Source organism: Volvox carteri (genome assembly GCF_000143455.1).
Source record: "Volvox carteri f. nagariensis unplaced genomic scaffold VOLCAscaffold_37, whole genome shotgun sequence".
Lineage (NCBI taxonomy): Eukaryota > Viridiplantae > Chlorophyta > Chlorophyceae > Chlamydomonadales > Volvocaceae > Volvox > Volvox carteri.
The window spans coordinates 65118-85788 of NW_003307580.1; the positions used below are offsets into that span (position 1 = coordinate 65118).

Here is a 20671-nt window from a genome sequence, read left to right on the forward strand (position 1 = left end):
CATTGGCTGATGAGGTCCTGGTAGCTCAGGGTGCCGCCGATACCGCCGCCAACGGCGACGTTGATGAGTGCTGCCTGGCCGCCACTACCGGCCTGCATGCTCATGCTTTGCTGCATGCTCTGCTGTACGGCCTGTTCAGCACACAGCACCGCACAGGGACGCGGAATGCACGGGGGGATTCATCGGGTTTGTGGCTACACGCGGCGGTACACGCACACGTTGTACGTACGCACACACACAAACACACACGTGGCCATACCCACAGCAGTATGGTGCCGCCCCTCCTTAGATTCCCACAGCACCTCTCCTCTACACACCCCTCCCTAACCCGACCCCTTATCTGCCCTTCCTTACCCATCCCTCTACCCTTCCCTCCTAGCCGTACCGTACGACACCGTACGACATGACGAACCACTCACCTGCTGTACGACCTCCAGCTTCCGGAGGTTGTCCGGGTTGAGGGGCGCGTTGGCGGGCAGCTGTGCGTGGCGCTTGAGCAGGATGCGGTACTTTTGGAGGTGGGAGGCCACATTCTCGCGCGTGAGGCCCTCCACGTTCATCAGCTGCAGGATGGTCTTAGGCACGGCGTTCTTGATGCCCAGCTGGAACATGGCGTTGAGGAAGCGGGCATGCAGCTCCTGGCTCCAGTTGATGCGGGGCTTCTTGGGGGCCTGACGGGACAGGGGAGGATGAGACAGTTTCGGAGCAAAGCAGCAAACGGACGGAAGGAAAGGTTACTGGTTTCGGGGCGCCAAGCAATCGCATCTGCAGCAAACACAGCCAGCCAGGTTGCTAGCCCGCATGACACAACGCCAGATGGATGCATGCATGGACACATCCATCCGCACATCCATCCATACCAGGTCAAGCAAGCAGACCCGCGAACACCTTCCCCCCACATCCCTCTATCCCGCAAGAGCCCATTTCCCCCCAAACCCCGTTTACATACCTTGCAGGTCCCGTCACCGCCCTCGCCGGCCGCGGAGCCGTTGTTTTCCTCCCCGCCGCCGCCGCCGCCGCTGCCGCCGCTGGCCCCGAAACCGCCGCTGCCGCCGCTCCCATGTCCGTTGGACGTACAGGCCGCGCTGGAATTACCCCCGGTCATCATTGCGGCCGCCTTGCGCTTGGAACCCACGGCCGCAACGGCCCCGACGGCGGCACCGCCCCGACCCGGCGGGGGGTGGCTGCCAGGGAACCTCAGCGGCGAGCCGGGTACCAGCGTGACCTGGTGCGAAGAGGAGGAAGGGGAAGAGGGGAAGGCGAGCACCACGTGAACGAGTGAAGCTGATGCCGAGGAGGTATGCCGACTGATACGCCAAGGGGAAGGGCGGGGGAAGGATTATTTTGCAAAGATATGTGCAAGAGATCGGGACGGCGAAGAGTGAGAACACTGCATGTGTGATGTAGGAAAACAGCTGCTAGCTGTAGCAAGGTTGTAGCAAGGTAAACGCCAAGCGGCACGGCCTTGAAAAGCTAACGTAGTTCATGAGACAACACGCCTGTCCTGTCCTAGTGCAGATGAAGTACATATTATACGTACTTATACATATTATATCTAGGGTTTGGCACTACTGGTAACGCGCGACCCGTTAGGGTAAAAAATCCTTCCGATGGTGGAAGGTATTGCGCCCCTAGTTGGACGGTGGTGACCTGGGATAAAGTTAACCTGCGAGCCGACCAGGAAAGGAGTTGGGTCGCTGTCGACCCGCCAGATTCCGTAGGATGCTGGTGGTGGGTGCGGAACCTGAGCGATCCACTGAGAAGTTGACTAGGGTGACTGGATGAGAGTTCCCCGCAATACCGGGGAAGGCAGGGTTTCGCAGGGTAGCTGCCACGGGCGAAGATATACCCCCCTGTTTCACACATCATATTATACATAATATATATTATATTATAAATATATATTATAAAAATATATTTTAAATATTTATATTACAAATATACATATATTATATACATATGTTATAATATTTTAATATATATTAATATATAATTACATTACATTACATATATAATGTACGCCTAAGTACGTATAATATGTACTGCACTTGGACAGGACAGGCGTGTTGTCTCATGAACTACTATTATAATATGTATATACATGTATACATATTATTATATATATAATATTATAATACATACGGCTTATATGTAACATATACGTAGTGGATGCAAGCTGGGGTGTGCAGACATAGAGTGATCGATGGAAAGGGAAAGGGAAAGGGGAGCGGAAAGGAGAGTGAAAGGGGGCATAGCCCTATCGCTAGTTGGGTGTTGGCGTATGTCCTCGGATCGAATTTCGCCTACCCACCTACCCACTCCGACCCCCCACTCCATCTGGCCCTAACCCCCCACCCACCTACCCGACCCCCCACCCCACCTGACAGGCCTTGTCGGTGTGCGCTTCCCCCGCCGCCACCACCACCATGCGCTCATCCAGGAAGCCCTCCAGGCCGTCACCGCCGTCACCTCCGTCACCTGGGGGTGGGATGGCGATTGGGGATAGGCCACGGGCGTGAGGCGGTTGCGGTCGGTGATGGGGAGTTGCGGCGGGCTGTATTCAGCAGACCAAGCCGAGACGCGATCTCGCAGTGGAAAGCTCGGGTAGGTAGGAAGACAAACGCCGGTCGGAACTTGAAGTTGGGGTTTAGAAAACGGGTGCGGAAAGGGGCGGGTCGGGGGGACGCCAGTACCCGGGGGCCAGGGGAGCCCGTACCCGCGTCCGCATTTATAACCGAGGAAGGGGCTTTATGGATAGGCGGGAAGTAGGGGAAAGTAGGGATCAAGGAAGGAAAAAGGAACACCAATCGAGGGGCATGATGCGCTTATTAGCAGTGTCAATAGCGGCCGTAGCAACAGTAGCGGTGATACATTCCAGTTTAGTTGGACCCACCATCGAAGGTGTCTGAGTCGCGATCGTCCTCTCGTTCCTCGGTGTCTTCATCGCCCTCCTCCGTGGCCTCTTCCAGCTGCGCGTTGGCAATGTCCGCAAACTGGTTGTACGACTGCTGCGGCGGCGTCGCTGAAGGCGCCATCGCCGTCGTCGCCATCATTGTTGCGGCGGCAGCTGTAGCCGCAGTAGTCTCTGGCGGGCTGCCGGGGGCCTTCGACTCTCCTTGATCCGCGTCACTCGGACTACATGCCCCCTGCAGGTGCTGCTGCTCCCGTTGCTGCTGCTGCTGCTGCTGGGGGTGTTGGTGTGATGCTTTCCTAAGCTGGGAGTCCTGCTGTTGTTGTTGCAGTAGGTTTTGGAATTGTGATGGTTGCTGCTGCTGCTGTTGTTGTGATGGTGGTGGCGGTTGCGGAGGCGCCGGTGAACACGTTCGCTGCGTCGCAGCCGTCGTTGCAGTCCGCACCGGCGGCACCTGCTGCTGCTGCTGCTGCTGCGGTAGTGGTCCGGATGTTGCGGGTGCTGAGGATGTCGAGGGTCGCGTCTGCAGAGACTGGCCATGGCCCTGTGGATCCACCGACACCGCAACCCCATTTGCATGAGGCAAAGCAGTCGGAATGGTCGCAGTCTGTTGTTGTTGTTGTTGTTGCTGCTGCTGCTGACTCTGTTGTTGCTGCTGCTGCAGCTGTAAATGCTGCAGTTGCTGCTGAGCCGCGACAGCAGCAGCGGCCGTAGCGCCACTAACGCCGCCGCCGCCGCCCAGGAGCGCCCCCAGAATTCCTTGGTGGCCCCCTTGGAGCCCGCCTTGGCCGCCCAAGCCCGCCAGCGCCTGGGGCCCTAACAAGCCGAGGACCTGGCCTAGGACGCCGCCACTCCCCTGACCCGCTCCGAAACCGCCACCGCCTCCAAGCCCTGCGAAGCCAAGGAGACCGCCAAGGCCACCCAGACCTGTCCCCAAGCCGCCGCCGCCGCCGCTGCCAGCTTGTACCAGCTGCAGCAGCAGCGCCACCTGCTGTTGCTGTTGTTGCTGCTGTTGTAGTACCAGCTGTAGCTGCTCCTGCGTGGCCAGGTGCTGTAGTACGGCTGCCGCTGCGCCGCTGATGCCGCCGGAGACGCCACCAGCGGCAGCGGAAGAACCGGAGAGCACAGAAATCAGTTCGGATAGCGTCTGTCCCTGCTGCTGTTGCTGCTGCTGGGCAGCAAGGAGCTGCAGCAGCGGCGTCGCCGCTGGCGGCCCTCCAGCGGAGGCCGCCGCCGCCGCCGCTGCCAGGACGCCAATTGGCGAGCCGTTGACGGCGGCCGCTATTCCGGCACCGTGGCGGGCCCCGCCACCGCCAGCCTGCGCGAGCTCCAACATGGCCGCAGCCGCAGCCAGCTGCTGCGCGTTCCCTGCCGCCGGGGCCGGGGCAAGCCCGCCGCCTTCCCCCACAGCCACTGGCGGCTCGCGCTCCACCGCACGGCCGCTGGCAGCGTACGACGGATCCAAAACACCAGACTTGGTGTCGTCTTCGGGGTCCAGTCCGTTCTCATTGTCGCCGTCGGCGCCGCCACCTTCGCTCATCCCCTCGTCGCCATCCTCCAGGTGACCGTTGGCTTGGTCGGTTTCTGGATCCAAATCCGTGTCGCCTCCCAAGCCTCGCATCGGATCGCAATCCTCACTCTTGATCGCAAGGTTGGACGGCGACGCGGATCCGGATCCCGAGCCAGATCCTGCCGCGGCCGCCGCCGCCGCGGCTGTAGCTAGCTCCACTAACCGATTCATGGGATCCAAGTCGCTGGGATGGTGATGAGGCTGGTGGTGACGGTGGTGATTGTAATCGTTGCCGGCGGAACTTTGGCCGTACCGCTCCGCATGGCTGTGCGGGCGCTTGTGCGTGGAGTAAGCCCCGTCCATGTGGAAGTGCATGTGGGCGCTCTTCCCTAACAGGTGCGCCTGTCGGTGCGTGTGCGTTTGCCCGCGGCTGTCTAAGCTGTGCGAGGATAGCAGTTGCTGCATCTGCCGCAGCTGCTGCTGCTGCTGGTGTGATGGCAGATGTAACGACGGCGCCGGCTCGCTGCTGCCTAGGTCTTTTCGGTGCGAGCTCGCAGCGGTGTGGCTGTAGCTGTGGCTGTAGCTGCCGCCTTGGCTCTGCACACCGCTGTAATGGTGGTTCCGGTGACGGGGGGCAACCGGAAAATGCTCTAAAGTGCAGCTGCCTCCACCATTGCTGGCAGCAGCCCCAGCGCCAGCAGCGGCGGCTGTAGCAGTGGCGGCTGCCATAGATTCCGTGTAGGGTGAGGCCGCTACGTCGGTACTGCCGCCGCTGCCACTGCCGCCGCCGCCACCATGGATCAGAATGCTTGACGTGCCAGCCGCCGGGTAGGGTCGTACATAGGCGGTGAAGGCGGAAGAGGCGCGGTCAGGGCCTCTAGGGGGCGGACCCAGTCCAGGGGGTGCACTAGTGCCGGTACTGCCTTCTGCCTGGGAATGCGCTACCATGGCGGTGCCCTCACAGCTGCCCCTACAGCCGCCGGGAGCCCCGGCGGCGGCGGCGGCAGCGGCGGCAGCGGCGGCAGCAGCAGCGATGGCTACTGACGAAGCCGGAGATGGACCTACGGTGTAAGTGGCAGGCCGATGGGGATCCCCCGGTGATAAGGTATACACCGCCTGCGGGAACGGGGGATAGAGGAGGGATGGAGGTGGGGAGAGGGGGTAGGGAGCAGGTTAGCCATGGCAGGAGGCAGGGGAACGTGTGGGTGTGTGGAGCGTGAGGGGTGTAATGCCAGCGTGCGGTGCGTTGTTGCATCGTCAGGTAACAACACGCGTGGGAGCCGACTGAGAAGCTGCCCATATTCCCTGCCTCCGGGCTGAAGTCATGAGCTGCCGCTGCTGCTCCGTTTATTGTGCTTCCCTTCACGGGGAAGCACAACGGGGCAGCAACAGCCACTGTTGCTGCCGGAGCAGCAATTCATAGCCATTATAACTCGTCTACTGTCGGAAATTGCGACAAGTGTAGCATGTGACAAAATGAACGGAGCCTTCTTGAGGATGGTGCCAACAGTCGCAGCGGACGTTTCACGACGTAGCAACGCCTAGCACCAGCACGGGATCATGGCTCCTAGGCATGTAATAGTTTACTATCCAGTTGGTCCATGAGCTTTTCGGAGATGGCCGCCTCAGACTTTGGGCAGTACTGGAGCAGGCATGGGTCCAGGCCACGTGACATGGTGCGTTAGGTGCCCGCGGGATGGGCCTCACAGCGCACCTGGAGGGCCCTGGAACCCGCGCCCACAAACTCCTTGGACAAATATATTTAAATACCTATACGCAACACAGCAAATTGCACACGGACGCCAGGTTTGCTCCAGCTTGCCCCCGAATAGCGAGCGACGTGTGCAAGCAAGTCCGAAGTTTCTTTTCCGTCTCGCCCTCCGCAGGCAGCCACAGTTGCACGCAAAAGCGCTAGATAATTTTCCTTCCAACCAACGCGCCAAAAGCCTCAGATGGACGCAGGATAGTAACACAGTATGATTCCCCCGTCCAATTCCGTCAACAGCACGCGTCAGTACAGACGACGTGCGCGCGCGAGAGGCCCTCTGATAATAACATCAACATATACTTCGCCCCTTCAAGCATCCAAAAGAATGTTGCAAGCAAGTCCGCGCGCCAAACGGCCGCAATCTCCACTCTCAACGGCCTCTTCCATGCTCACCTAAACGGCGCTGCGCGAGCGTCAACTTATGCACAGGCTGATCAGGTCCCTTTCGGCAGTTTGTTGCCACTTGCGCCGGCGGTTTGTTGAGTTGAATTTGTGTCCTCCTGTAAACTTCAAGGGGGCTTGTATAGAGCCCTGTAACCATGTGTTCAATAAGCTATTTTTCCAATGCGCTTCTGGTTACGGTCCAGTAGTCAGGTCTTTGTCGTCCAGAAGCTGAGATTGAGCACACACACAGTATCAGTACGGGTCCGTACATTGGCCGAGCGTGTCCTCAGGCAGCCAGCTCGGCAAATATTCTGTCCACCAACTAACGACATGCAGTCAGGAAGTGAGCCTGAGACGCCACTTCATAATTCGTGATTTGTATGCATTGCCCAAGCTGCAAGACCAAGGAGGTCGAGGTCTTTCGCTGCATAAATTGCACTTTTTAGAGCGTCGAACTTGGGGTCCTCACATTTGCCGTGCACTTTGCAATGAAGTCTACCGCTCGACACATTACAAAACTCCTGCCGGCAGGTCAAACACTTTCCGCATTTGCACAATATGTCGCTAAAGTGTTGCTCCAGCGCAGGGACGTTTCGCATTATCCCAGCCTCTTGGGGCCGCTGGCAAGGCATGCGAATGGACGAAACTTATCCTCGTGCACTCTTCTGTCAGCAGTGTAGAATTGCCCCTTCGAGTTCCTCGAAGGGAATTCGCCTCCCATCCCCGCTGTCACACAGGGCCATCCCTTCTTCCCACAGCCGCGATGCGAGCGTTACCGTATCTCGTCGGCACCTCCTTGGTTTGCTGGATACCATGCACAATATCCTTGCTGTTTCTGCTTCCGTGCCTGCCGTCAGGCCCTAAGCTCGTGGGCCTAAAAGCAGGAAAGACAACCCCCAGGAGGTGTGATTATCAGGTTGAAAGGAGCTTCGGCTATTTAGCCGCGTATAGCTGGGTGGATGCATGACGGACGCTGTACGATAACAGGTACGTGAACAGATGCGTACCAGTGTGCTTTAGTGCTTAACGAGCTGCCGTCCTGGGGTTTTCGAGTGCGTCAAACGTGTATTCCCGACCTTTGGTCCCTGGAGCTCCATTGGTAAGGCACTCTGGGCAGCAGCAGCCTGTATACCCGACGTATGGGTGTGGCTTGAAGCATCGTTTCCTGCGGCCATCCTCGCTCCGTGCGAAAGGCGGGTGTCGATTCATGAGGCCCCTTCGTACAGCCAAGAGACTCAGCGCTTCGTACAGCCAAGAGACCTGCTAACAGAGCTGTCAGTAGTTGTCACGATTTGACGATTGCGCATCCTCCCCGTTGCTGGATTATACAGGAAAATGCTTCTGATCGGCATCCACTTCATCGCGAGCGTATGCACTTGCTGTGGGTTCATCCTCCCTGGTTCTTAGGCCCTTGGGCCTTATTGCTGGGCTTGGCCGTGTTGTCCCCCTTAGATAATCTTTCACTTCGCTATAATCCTCTGCGAGGTGTGAACTGCAAGCAGGCAAAGTATGAACAAGATCATGCTGAGTTATATGTGCGTCTCTGCATGTGCCTCCGACACTTCCCCAAAGCACGAACGACAGTTGGGTCCAGACCTTTCCTGGTATGTGGACTTTATTCAAATTAATGAACCAGAAACGCAAGTGTGATAACATCGTGCCACAGTTGCATTGTGATTTGGGATGCAGTGACGGGCGGGACTTGCTATGCAAGGATGTCCTTCGCAAGCTGGACATGTGCCTAATGTGTGCGTCAGTTTACACGTAATTGCAAGGAAATTTTCAGATCTCAGTCAACATGTGGCCGCGGCGTCTTAGCATACAAGGAAAACGTTGTAAACCTACGCTACTGAAGAAACTCAGCGCCTGATGCTCATCGTAAGCTCAACAGACTAAGGCAACTTTAAAGTCAAAAGCAGCTGTAGGAGTATAGAAGATACGACATTTCCTAACCAGGGTTCGCGGAGGACGTACGGCGTGCCTAATTGCTTGAATTGCTAACGCAGAAACTTGAGTGTTAGAATGCATCTGCACAATCAACCATTATAGATAACGTTCATGAGCTGAAATGTCCCGACTTGAGTTGGCGCGAAAGTTGCAGGCAACGTGCGCCGTGCTGCGTTCCTTCCTCGGGCCGCACAAGGCACTCAAGTGCATCATCGACGTCAATTCTGACGCACGCAACTGCCTCGTGGGAACCGCTCACGGCTTACTTCTTGCGGCGGACGGCGACCCGACCGCAACCCACCTCCTGCTGGATGCTCTGGAGGGTCAGGCAAGCGGAGCGGCACCGTTTACCCTTGCCACCTAGCTCATTCCCCACGCAGCCGTGACCCTTCTCCTCACCTACAAGTCCACGAGCTCCTGATTATTCCGTTACACCATAGCTGTATCGGAATAAGAATTCTGCCCTGCATGGGGCGCATACCCTAGTAGGATTACCCCTCTTCCCGCTGCTTACGGGCTTCCCTATCCGCATCTCTGCAGCCAGTGGCTTGCACTGCTATTAAGGAACACTCGCCCAGCCTATCCCATTATGTCCCGGGCTCTGTTTCGTTTCTCCCCCTACCCGCCCTGTCCGTATTGCCCCAGGCTCCAAGCGCCTCAGATGCGCCCAGCGTCGGTCCCAGTCCCGGTTCTGGTGCCACCTGGCTGGGGGTGCTGTGCGGCATGCTGCTGGACCACATGCTGCAGCTCGTGGAAATCCAGGGAGTGCCGTACGAATCTGTGCGGAGTGGTATACTGCAGGCAGTGGGCGAGTGCTGCCAGGTGCGATGGAGGACGCGGCCGGAAAGGAGTGGAGCACGCACACGTGTGCACACACACACACACACACGCACGCACGCGCGCACACGTCTCCGAGCGATCCTTCCCGTCCACGCCCAACCCCATCGGCCCGTGCGGGCCCCGCTAATCTCTACCTAACAACAGCGCAATGGCCGCCCAGAGGTTCACTGTGTCCCCTGTGCCACGGGTCATTCGCTCCCTTAGGACAGAACTCTTCCGGCTGTCCACCTCACCGGTGTAAGAAACTGCTTGTCAGTATTCCCCGCAGCGGTCAGGGATCGCGATCCTGCTGGTTACACGAAGCACAGTGAAGTTCCCATGCCGGCGGCCCCAGGCCCCGACATGAATGCCACTACCCGCCGCCACTGGGCCCCATCCATTAGTGCAGTAGTTATCGTGATGCATGTTGAGACGTTGTGGCTCGCATCGTATGATTCACATACCCCTCGGACCGCCACCCCCTGACAGGCCATTCGCGACTGTGCCCTAGAGCTCCCTCTGGTTGCGGAGCTGTGGGACGAGCAGGAGCTGGTGTCGTACTACCAGGCTGTCTCAGTGCTCATGGCGGGGGTTAACGAGGATGAGCATCACGACGAGGGAGTGGCGGACGGGGGAGGAACGGTGGCGGCTCCAGCACCTCATCCACACAGACCTGGAGTCGCGTTGCAGATGACCGCTACAGCCTCGGAAGCTGCTACAGCCGCCACGCCATGCAGTGGATTCACTGGATCCACGGCTGTGGCGCCACCTGGTTCAGTTCTTTTACGGCATGAGCTGGAGGCGGCAGGCCGGGTGGTAGGTCAGGAACGTCATCCGCCGCTGCACTCGCTTCAGCAGCAGCTGCAGCCGGCGGCGGCGGCGGCAGCTTCCACAAGCTGGGGTCCTGGGCGTGTAACCCAGATGCCATCACCGCTGCCGCCGCCGCTGCCGCAGCAATCCTCCCTGCGTTCTGACGAGCAGCAGTCCACTCGGCCATTGATGCTACAGTCGCCACCGCCACCACCACCTCAACAGCAGCAGCAGCAGCCGGTGTGTGTATTGGGTCGGTGTGTCAACGGCGGTCACATTGAGCCACACGAACGCGGCGGCGGTGCTGGCGGCGGCGGCAGCGTATTTAAAGAGGGTCGCGATGGCAAAGAGCACCTCGACGTCGATGACGAGTTCGGCTGGTTTGATGAAATGATGATGGCGTCTGCAGAGTCCGCATCTGCGAAGGACTCGGCTATGGCTCGGCCCGGTAAAGAATCCTCGGGGGGAGGTGGTCTCCGTCTGCATCGAGGCACCGCCGACCTTGTCCAAGGAAGGGAAGGAGGCATGGCTTTGGCTGCTGAGACTGCTAGTACGACAGCGGTTGCGGCGGTGGTTGCGTTAGTAAGTGGGGATGCAGCAGGAGGAGCCGTGCAGAACGCTGCTGAAGCAGCAGCAGCCATCGTTGGGTTGTGTGGCCCCGCAGATAACGGTCCCGAACGTTGGGGCCGCGGCGGAGGCGGAGGTGGCGGCAGTAGGTGCGGCGTAGTGAAGGATGGTGATGCGCTTGATGATGGTGACGACGATAGTGGGGGGGGCGGTAAGGATGATGACCGGCATTATGACATTGTTTTTGGAGATGGCGATGGTGGTCGTAACGGTGATGGCTTGTTGGAGGAGGTGGCGCTAGTGGCGCTTGAGGAGGAGGTCGCATGGTTCTTCGGCGAGGGCGAGCTACAAGCCGAACGGGAGGCTAGGGCAGTGCGGCGGCGGCTGCGGGGGCGGGGCCGGATGGCGCCCGAGCTGGCCAAGTCCAGGGACATGGACGCCGCCGTCGGTGGGAGCCTCCAACGCGCCCCACGTCGCGCCGCCACAGCGGGCCCCAAGGGGCCCTGTCATGGCAACGGTGACGGCGATGGTGACGGTGACGGCAGGCGTTATAACAATAATCACAACAATAAGGGTAACGATGATGATGATGATGATGATGATGACGGGTTTAGCTGGTTTGACGAGATGCGGGGAGAACGGGGGTTTGCTCAGGAGGCCGCTGCCGTCGCAGCGGGGGCGGCACCGACGCTGGTGGTGCAGGAGCAACAGCAGCAAACGCCCAAGCTCCTGACACAGCAGATGCAGCCGCCATCCTCCCAACCACCCCCGGTACAATCCCGGCGGGGAGCATCGTTTTTGCGCCCTAATTCCGGTCTCGTGGCAGTAGGCGACAATGACGGTGACGACGACGGCTTTGAACCGCGTGATGTAACCGGCGGCGTCAGCGGTGCGGTGGCAAGGGTGGCTGCAGGGGCGGAGCCAGCGCCACCCCCCCCGCCAGCACTGCCGCCGCGGATGCTGTACCCGTCGGTGCACCTACCGGCGGCGGCAGCGGCGGCGGGGCCGGCGCTGACCGACAGTGCGGCCTGCGAGTGGAACAATGCAGCAGCACGGCGCGCCGTCAGCTGTGTTGGCAGAGACGGCAAGAATGGTAGCGGCGGCTCTGCTGTACGGCACTGTCTGAGCCCGTTATCTCATTTGGTGTGTGCCGCCGCAATAGGGTTGTCGCACGGCCGGTGCCTGGAGATGCAGCTGGCAGCAGCGGCATTGCTACTACTAATAGGACCGCGCGTACGACAGCCCTGCGAGGCACCGCCGTCGTCGGCCGGTGCTGACGCCGCCGCCGCCGGCACCAAACAGGATCTGCGTGAGGTTGCGGAACAGGTACGGCAGGTGGCGGGTGCATTACAGTACGAACGTTGCGTGCTGACGGCGGAGCTCATGGGTCGGTTGCCGTCAGCGGTCGCGGCCATGAGGGGCGTGGTGGTGCCGCTGGCGGCGCTGTCTCCTCTGCAGGCCGCGTTGGCGGCAAATTTCTTCCCAGAGCTTGCCGCGTCGTCGTCATCATCATCACCATCCGCTGCCGCCGTCACGTTAACCGCCGTCTTCTACCATGGCGCCCTGCAGCCTGAACATGCCGCGTACGGCACCGTCATCGTCACAGACGCCGCCGGCCTCGCTGCCGCCACCGCGGACGCGCGCGCCGAGGCCTTCACCGTCCGCCTGCTCGCCGCGCTGCGTCCCCTCGGCGTGCAGATGCTCCTCGCCAGCGGCCACGTTCCTGATCACGTAGCGGCGGCGCTGCACCAGCTCAGCGGCGGCACAGTACTAGCGCTCGGCGGCGCGGGCCTGCGTGCCGTACGCGCTGCGGCGGCATGTTGCGGCGTGACACCCGCCGCCAGCTGGGCCTTCCTGGACGGCTGCCGCCACGTGGCGCCGCGTGTATCTGCGGAACTGCTCCAGGGAGGCCTGGGCCTCGAGGATTACCGAGCCACCACCAGCGGCCGGCGTCACATAGAGGCGGCTGTGCTGCTGCGGCTGATGGCGGCGCCGGCGCCTACCGGCGCCGCCGCTACCGCTGCAGTGGCGCCGCCTGGATGGGTGACTGTGATTCTCGCTCATTCGGTGACTGTCCAGTTGGAGACGCAGGGCGCATGCTTTCGGGTGGGAGAGTGGGAGGATCTGAAGGGCCTTTGCCAGGAGAGGGATACTATACTGTCGGAAGAGCGCGCGAAGGGCGGGGGGAAGAGGGGGTTCGGGCAAGGGGGGTTAAGTGAGGGCAAACACGTCCCCGCCCTTCCCCCTCAGGGAGGTGAAGTTGGACAGGAGGGGGAGGGTGGAGGGGAAGCAAACTGAAAGAGGGGAATAAAGACGGAGGTGTAGTCACATATAGTCCTGGTAGGCAGCCGTGACTTGACTGGAGCGTCTCAACCGTCGCACGATGTTCGAGTAGAATCGGATAAGCTATCCCATCTGCGCTGTCTTGCCCCGCCAACAACCGCCCCCTCAATCCCCCTCCTCCTCCTCCCTCACCCCATACCGGCTGCCCTCAGAACTGCTTCAACCGGCTATTAGCGGCACTGCAGCGGGGGCACGTGCTTCCAGGGGCAGGGGCCTGGGAGCTGGCGACAGCGGAGCATCTAACACGCCGCGCAGAGCACCTGCAAGTACAGCGGCAGCTACAGCGTGGTGGTGGGCCGCAGCTACAGCTACAGCCTCCTTCGCCGCTGCTGGGCTCTTGGCCGCCGTCCCAAACGTTGTCGTTGCAAGGCTCGCAAGGTTCCGCGACGTTGGGAAGAAGAGAAATGGAAGCGGTGACAGATGCTAAACGCGATGAGCTGCAAGGGTCTGGCGAGGAAGGGGAGGACGATGATGGTGATGATGTGGGTCGGCAGCAGACGCTGTACCTGCCGTTGTCGTACAGGGCGGTGGCTGCTGCGCTGCGAGACCTCGTGGGAGTCCTGCTGCAGAATGGCGGCGCGACGTACGGCGACGCGCTGGCGGCGGCGGCGGCCTGTGTGAAGCCGCTGAGGGAGGGTGACGCGGAGCAGCTGGCACGGCTAGCGGCGGCGCCGCTGGCGCCGGCAGCCGCGCCAGAATTGGACGAGTGCCGTCAGCTGGCAGCGGCTCTGCGTGTTATGATGGAGCTCAAGGGTACGGCGGCGAGTACGACGACGGTGAAGGAGGACGTCGGTCTTGCAGACGTTCCCAACGCTGGGCAGCGGCGCCTGTGGCCTCCGCTGGTGTTGGACGAGCTGGGCGCCCGGCTGTCCGGGCTTCGTGGTGCTTGTCGTCTGGCACTGCTGGCAAGTTCCGTGGATCGAGTTATTGTGAACCGATGAGCCGCTCGCGGGTCCTGGTGCTGTTGGTGGTGTTGCTGGTGCTGGTGCTGCTGTTGGTGCTGGTGCTGGGCTGGTGCTGGGGGCCAAATACACAGCAGGGGGGCGATAGTAGTAGTGCTCTTCAGTGCTTCCCAACCGATTATTGAATCGGCCCAACCGCCCGCCGCCTCAGCTCTGTCCAGCTGCACCGCGAGGTGTGCAAGCAGCAAGTGCTATGCACAGGCTCCCACGAGCCCAACCTCACAAGCGGCCGCCGTGTATGGCAGGTGTACACGCTGCCTCTGCCAACAGGAAGGAACTTCGAAGTTGCCGGGCTTGACCCAGGGGTAACAGAGCGTGTAAAATTTCTTGGCATTACCTTTTTTTTCGTGCTGCCGTTGCGTCGGTATTTGTTTTTGAAAAAGGGTAGCAGGCAGTGGACTCAACCACCGCTGCACCCGAGGGCCTGGCCCTCGGCAAGCAGGCCGCTGAAGCAAGGAAAGAGAGCCGCGCGCACCGTTGCCTTCATGAAAGCATGCGCGACAGAAATATATAACGCTGTTGCGACGCAGACGAAGGTGACATGCCATAGGGAGAGATGTTTCAGGGCGAGGGATGGGTGCGGTCCAGGGTTGGGGGTGATGGGGGGGCGGACGTTATATTCTCTACCAAGTGCCAAAGCAGCGCAACTCCTTCACATCATGAAGCTCAACCCTGTACCTCTTGAACGATGTCACCCTTTTGAGAAATGCGGCCTACTTTAACACTTAAACATCTGCAGCAAGGATGTCGATACGGTCGCCTGCCCGTTGGTAAATCTTTTCTACTGGAACTCCGAAAAACGGAGTACCAAAAAGCACATGCGTTTCTGGTCCGCTGAACGGTGTGACTCACGTAACACAGCCTGCCGTGCTGAGCATGCTTGGCAGCCATGCCCGCCAGTACGTCTGACACAGGTCCTTTTTAGGTTGCTTCTTTTACGAATTCCTTGGAAATATTGTTGCCATGCCTAAGGTGCGGGAGCGTTCGCGCATAACTCAGGATTTTGCAGTAACACCCTGGCAGAGTAAGCGTGAAATAATCCAAGAACCGACCATAGGCGTTCCATACATAATTGAAGAAGCGTTACTGTTGGCGCCAGAAGCGAGAAGCTGGCCCTCGACGGTGCCTCGCGACAGCTTGAAGCCGGCTCCTCCACCGCAAGAACAAAACGTAGACACTCAAGGGTGGTTCACAAAGGCGCCTCGGCACGCCCCGGTATCGGAGCTTGAGTTTTCCGTGACCACAGCACAAACCCCAATCGTCATTGGAACGCACGACGACGAAGCTCCTCGGCATCTGAAGAGCGACAGTGTCAGCCGCGTTAGGAGCGGCCTGGAGGTAACGGGTCTCTGCCAGCTTGCCGTCACGCCTGCGGGACACGGAATGGGCCACATATTCATCACCAGAACCGGCAATCACAGCCTCGACAGCCGTCGTGCTCGCTGTTATGGCATAGCTGTGCGCCCCGTGCCCCCCGCCGTGCCGCCCGATCCATGCACGGATGACGATTGCACGGACCTTCTATGCGCGCGCCTCACCGACTTTGTCAGTGGCGCCACTGTCGACGTGTTAGTGGCCCGAACGGGTGGCGACATGTGCAATTTGGCGCCGCCGGCGGACTGGCTGCTACGGCGCTGGTTCGGTGATGACTTCGAGTCGGACTCGGACACAGAGACCAGTGCGAGCAAAGGTATTGCTGCAGGCCGAAGGGAGTGGGGGGAGGAGGGGGAGGAAGACGTGGAGCCGTGGAGCACAGATGAAGCTGAGAGCGCGGACATGAGCGAGGTGGAGGACGAGTCCGCGGCCGAGGATGACTTTGAGGGTGAGGAGGGTGGTGCGTCTGAAGCTAAGGCCGAGGCGGATGCGGCACCGGTGTCAGACGGCGGGTGTAGGGGGGAGGGCCCGCCTTGCACAGCAGATGGCACCACGGGGCCGCAGAGCGCCGCCGATTGGCTTACGTGGTGGTTGAGGCATCGTCGGCGACGACCTGGACTGGAATTGCACTTCGAGCCGGAGACGCTGTTCAGCGGTGCAGCAGCGCTGCCCAAGCTGGCGGAGTTTGCACAGCCGCTCCTGCCGCCACGGCTGGCGAGGGCCACTGGTGGTGGGGGCTTGCAATACGGCGGCGGTGCCGCCACAGCTGATGCCGATGCCGGGTCAGCTGCCCTGGGGAGGAAAGCCGCTGTCGGGGCGGACGGCGCACCTGCAAGAGTGGAGGCGGGAGAGGGGTCTGGGGTGGGGGTGGATGTGGATATAGATGCGGTGGTGTGTTTGGGGCCGATAACGCTGCAAGGCCTGCCGCGGGCATTCCTTCGGGGCGCAGGGTGAGTGTTATGTTTTCTGGGCTCTTCCCAACGATCAGGGCGGGTTTGCTCGTGAGAAGTATATGTTGTTTCATGTACAGTGAAAGGCGAAACGGATGGTGAAAGGGAACAAAAAGCCAGCTGAACGGGGAAACGCTCAAACTGTATTGGGGCGATGTTTGGAAGGCCGAAAGGAATTTCGTGCTGTGGTGCAGGGAAGTGAGCATCCATGTGGTGGTGCATACGCCCGGGGTAGCAGTTGTCCAACATGCATTGGGCGTCGGACGCTGTATTCCGCTTTCTTGCCAACTGGATACAAGCAAGGGCAGTGCGAATTGCTTTTGTCAGACCGAAGCAGGTAGAATCCGAGGTCTTCGAGGCGTCAAGGGCTCTCTTGCCAGGACGGTACAGGATAAAAAGTTGCACCGGAGGAGGACGCAGGGAGTCGCCATCAAAACTCGGTGCGTGCGTACACCGACCACAGAGTCCCTTAAGTAGCGTAATACACGCATGTTGGCTCATCAGTCAACGTCAAAATTCCTTGCATTTGGAACAGTCCAGAGTCCCGACACGTATGCCGACTGGACACGGATTAGCCCTGCGGCCTAACCTCGTGAAAAATGGCGTCCAGAACCGCACCGTGCGCGTCGGGAAAAACCTGAAAAACCCTCCCTACCCTGCTGTCTACGCGCAAATAGTTCTCCATGCTCCCCGCAACGAGCCTGTGGGTCGACCCAGCAACGCTTCCGGCGCACTGGATACCCATCCACCCGCATCCTTGCACTCTGTGACATGTAGGCGCCACGTAAGTTGGGCAACCCGCCCAGCCTAGATCTTGAAGGGCAAACCTCCATTGCATATGCGGACCTAAGCAGCGTGCCTAGGACGATGTTCTGTCTGGCGCGATGCAAAACCTGACACAACCGGCATCACGCTTGCCATGCTCGGCAGACGTGCTTATCGACTGGCCGTCCGGCTGGGTCGCCCGCGAATAGCATGCACACAAAAAGCGGCAAGTAACGATCCACGCTCATAACGGGAACACCATTTCCTTGGTCTTGCTCCTCAACACCTGAAAAAGCCCATTGTAGTTCAGAACAGAGACAACAACGCGACTTCCTCTCTTACGGAAGGCCACAGGCATAAGGTCGCATCGTCATAACCAGCGGCGTGAGCTGCCGGGCCAAAGGAAGCCTATCGGCTCACAACCACGACCGCACTCTTCTAAATGCACGAAAAGTGCAGCCCTATGTGCTTAGGCGATGGCGAAGGCACAGTCGGGGAACTCAGTGCGGGCCTCCTCCACCGTGTGCTTAACCTCCTCATCCTGCCAGAAGTTAATCAGCTGTGTCAGCCGGTTGAGAAGGATGATGCGGTCCCTGCAAGCACAACCAGCGTCCGGAGCACGTTTACAAGTGATTTAGCGAAGACACAAATGAAGTCCAACCAGTACGAGTCAAGTCGGATTGGCACCGCTACAAGTCTTCCACCGTATCTATTACCTGCTATTCATTAAAACGGGGAGGCTACGTTCAATACACCATCAATTTACACGCATTAAACCCACGCAAATACTCACGAGAATGTAGCAACTTCCTTTCTTCCCATTACCCCTTACGGACGCACCGCTCAGATATCCATGGCCGCATCTCCAGGTTGACGCGGAGCTCTTCCCATGCGTCCTGGCGAGGCCAGAAGTAGTACTCCGTCAGAGGGCTGACTTGGCCCTGCAATGTTCCGAGGCCACCAGATGTGATGTGGGTTCACAAGCGAGTTAACAAGAGGAACGAATAGCCGGGCCGATTGTGGCCTGAAAGGCATTCCTGAAAGCACGGATGGATGCCACATCACGTCGGGCGAGATCCGGGCCGCAGGGGCCCGCGGCACGAGCGCAGCCCCATGGCACAGGGGCCAAGCGTCGCATTACTTGGTTGAGGCGAGCATAGCAACGCAACCCCGTCATCAAGACGTCTTTTCCGGGGACTAACCATGTGGACAATGCACAAAGGACGCACGCACAGCCAAGCACCGCCACGAAGGTACTCACCCTGGAGTAGACCTGGTCGATCGCGACGGCCAAGTTCTTCTCAGTCCATAGCACGTTCAGGCGGAACTCGGGCAGTGGAATGTTCTCGTCCTTTTTGTTGGAGAAGAAGTCCACATTAATTTGGTCCCAGTCCTGTTTAGATGAAGATGTGCGATAGACAGGGGTTCACAACAAAGACATAGCGGGTTGAGGCTGGGTGTGGAAGCAGAGCAGCTGGGACTACGCCATGCTGCCCAGGCCCGTCTTGTCTTTGGCCATTCAGCCCAACTTTGAAGCATTCTGCAGGTACCTCTGCAAGCAGGGTAACTGGTGCCCGACCAATCCAGTGTTGTGACATTGTCTTACACCACTGCCTCACCACCTGCCACATGGCCCGTGAAGCCTGCAAGCCCGACATCCTTTTGAACTCACAAACACACCTGGGGCAGCAGATTCCGGAGCTCGCTCTTAGCAAGCTTGTACGGCGCAATGGCTTCCTTGTCATCTGCTGACAGCGCCCGCTCCTCGTAGCGATCACTGTTCATAGCCGGTACGAAGTCGTCGAGATCGGCCTGGAGGACATTAACAAGTATGCAGTCCTGTTAGTGCCTGGAATGGAACAACAACCCAGGGGTCAGCAAGGGGGCGACACTGTCCGCACAGTTGCTTCAAGGCCGGCTGAGCTGATTTGGCAACTGCAACAGGCGCCATTTGCTTTTGCTACAAAGACGAGCTACCTCTTAGTTCCTAAAGGGAAAAAGCGTAGGGTAAAAGCCGCCAGAAATCGTCCAGCTGTGTTTCAACATCCAACAGAACGCAATGGGCGGCATAGATGCTTCATTACACAGTCACCATGACCGCTGAAGCCGCCGCCTGCTTGTTCACGCCAGTCATATCCTGAATGTTACCCACGCTCAGAAGCGGGCACAGACGGACAGAGGCCCCTGTTCTAGGGTCCCCCCTTCTGCTGTCTATCTAACTGAGACCAGCCGATAACTCTGATGTGCACGCGCCCTCCAGGGCCGCAGCAGTTAAAGGCTGCAGCTGACGGATGGTGTACTATTGAAGAGACAACGCAGAGCCCCGACGTGATGAGATGTTTTGTTGGAAACATCGTTCTCATCCTGTTGCAAGTACTTCCTCCAGAGGGATCTTGTGAAGTGAGTATTCACTTGATGTGGAATAACATGGATGCTGACGGGTTGGATTGACCCTAAACGTTTCCTGCTTGGTCTGGGTTTACTCAGCGTTGCAACCCCATCGCAGAACACACCGGGTCTCCCGAGCAGAAGCATGACGCCCAGCCGTTACAGGGCCTACCTCCTCAAGGCCCTCCTCAGGCACGCCAGCGGTGATCTCCGCCAGCTCGGCCTCGCCGATGGGCTCGTCGCCCGACAACTTCTCGGCGAGTACGTCCTCGAGAGCAGCCGCGGCCAGCTCCTTATCCTCCTCATCCTCGTCCAGCTCCGCGCCAACAGCAGCCGCGGTCTCCAGGTCGATGTCATCCTCCATGAGCGCGGCGGCCTCCAGAGCGGCCAGGAAATCGGGGTCATCCTCGTCAAGCTCAAAGTCGTCGTCCTCCTCCTCGTCATCGGCCGCGGTGGCATACACCTCTTCCAGGATCTCATCCTCGTCCTCCTCCTCGACCAGCTGTGCAAGCTCCTCGTCAGTTACGGTCGGCTCGCTAGCCGCCTCCTGTCGCGAGCAAACCGAGCTCCCATGGGCGTCTGAGCTATAGTTCCAACCTTGCCGCCTAGGGCTGATCCCATTTAACCAAGGCTCAATTGGCAATGCATACTACAAAGAACCCATCGTAAGTCCGCGGCATGCACAGTTTTCAAGAAATACAAGTGCGCCTAGCAGCCAGGAGTCTGCTATCCTCACACGCATCACCTCAACTCGGGTTAAAGTTCAGAAAATTATTAAGTTGCACAGTGGACATACCTGAGCGCGCGTAAAGACGCGGCGAGCGGGGGTGAAGGGCGCCGGGCGGCTGCGGACAGCGCTCGTGCGGGCGCTGCGCCTCTGCAAGCAGCCAGTCGAATAATGAAATTGACCAAGTTGTTAGACATAGAGTTCAAGAAATCCTTTAGCGTTGCCATAACGGGGTCGCACCTGGGACGACAGGCACGACGGCACCTGCCGACTGGCCAACAGCGCGGAGGCCATTTCAGCTGTCACAAGAGGTTCAGGCAGAGAGCCTGATCTGAAATGTGTAACTAAAAGAATTCTGATTAGACACAAGCGCCATAGGAATTTGGGAGCTAATTGGGCCCAAGTGAACGAGAGACTTGTGGCTGTACAACATTTTGCCGCACGAC

At 59.2% G+C, this 20671-nt stretch overlaps 4 protein-coding genes across 4 annotated transcripts in view; 2 read left to right on the top strand and 2 right to left on the bottom strand.

The window, feature by feature from the left end:
* The window catches only part of VOLCADRAFT_94348 (myb-related transcription factor), a gene marked incomplete at both ends in the record, with an annotated part of 6986 nt that extends 890 nt beyond the window's left edge, over nucleotides 1-6096 (bottom strand). The window contains 7 exons of the mRNA XM_002953614.1: nucleotides 420-671; nucleotides 950-1225; nucleotides 2381-2478; nucleotides 2894-3383; nucleotides 3744-5296; nucleotides 5487-5537; nucleotides 6009-6096. Of these exons, the coding sequence (XP_002953660.1) occupies nucleotides 420-671; nucleotides 950-1225; nucleotides 2381-2478; nucleotides 2894-3383; nucleotides 3744-5296; nucleotides 5487-5537; nucleotides 6009-6096 (2808 nt within the window). The remainder of the gene's footprint in view (nucleotides 1-419; nucleotides 672-949; nucleotides 1226-2380; nucleotides 2479-2893; nucleotides 3384-3743; nucleotides 5297-5486; nucleotides 5538-6008) is intronic.
* A 2545-nt stretch (nucleotides 6097-8641) lies between these two features.
* On the top strand, nucleotides 8642-14000 carry VOLCADRAFT_118388 (uncharacterized protein; the record flags this gene model as incomplete). The annotated part of the gene is made up of 4 exons (XM_002953532.1): nucleotides 8642-8843; nucleotides 9182-9342; nucleotides 9829-12822; nucleotides 13212-14000. 4 exons carry the CDS (start codon nucleotides 8642-8644, stop codon nucleotides 13998-14000), a joined length of 4146 nt encoding a protein of 1381 aa, XP_002953578.1.
* Nucleotides 14001-14984: 984 nt separating this feature from the next.
* Nucleotides 14985-16349, top strand: VOLCADRAFT_94350 (uncharacterized protein; the record flags this gene model as incomplete). The annotated part of the gene is made up of 1 exon (XM_002953533.1): nucleotides 14985-16349. The coding sequence occupies one exon, from the start codon at nucleotides 14985-14987 to the stop codon at nucleotides 16347-16349; it is 1365 nt and encodes a 454-aa protein (XP_002953579.1).
* Nucleotides 16350-16707: 358 nt separating this feature from the next.
* On the bottom strand, nucleotides 16708-20566 carry VOLCADRAFT_82361 (uncharacterized protein). The gene is made up of 7 exons (XM_002953615.1): nucleotides 20466-20566; nucleotides 20295-20375; nucleotides 19671-20045; nucleotides 18791-18922; nucleotides 18372-18503; nucleotides 17951-18051; nucleotides 16708-17703 (listed from the first exon to the last, which is right to left on the bottom strand). The coding sequence occupies exons 1-7, from the start codon at nucleotides 20517-20519 to the stop codon at nucleotides 17580-17582; spliced, it is 999 nt and encodes a 332-aa protein (XP_002953661.1). The 5' UTR covers nucleotides 20520-20566; the 3' UTR covers nucleotides 16708-17579.
* Between the last annotated feature and the right edge of the window lie 105 nt (nucleotides 20567-20671).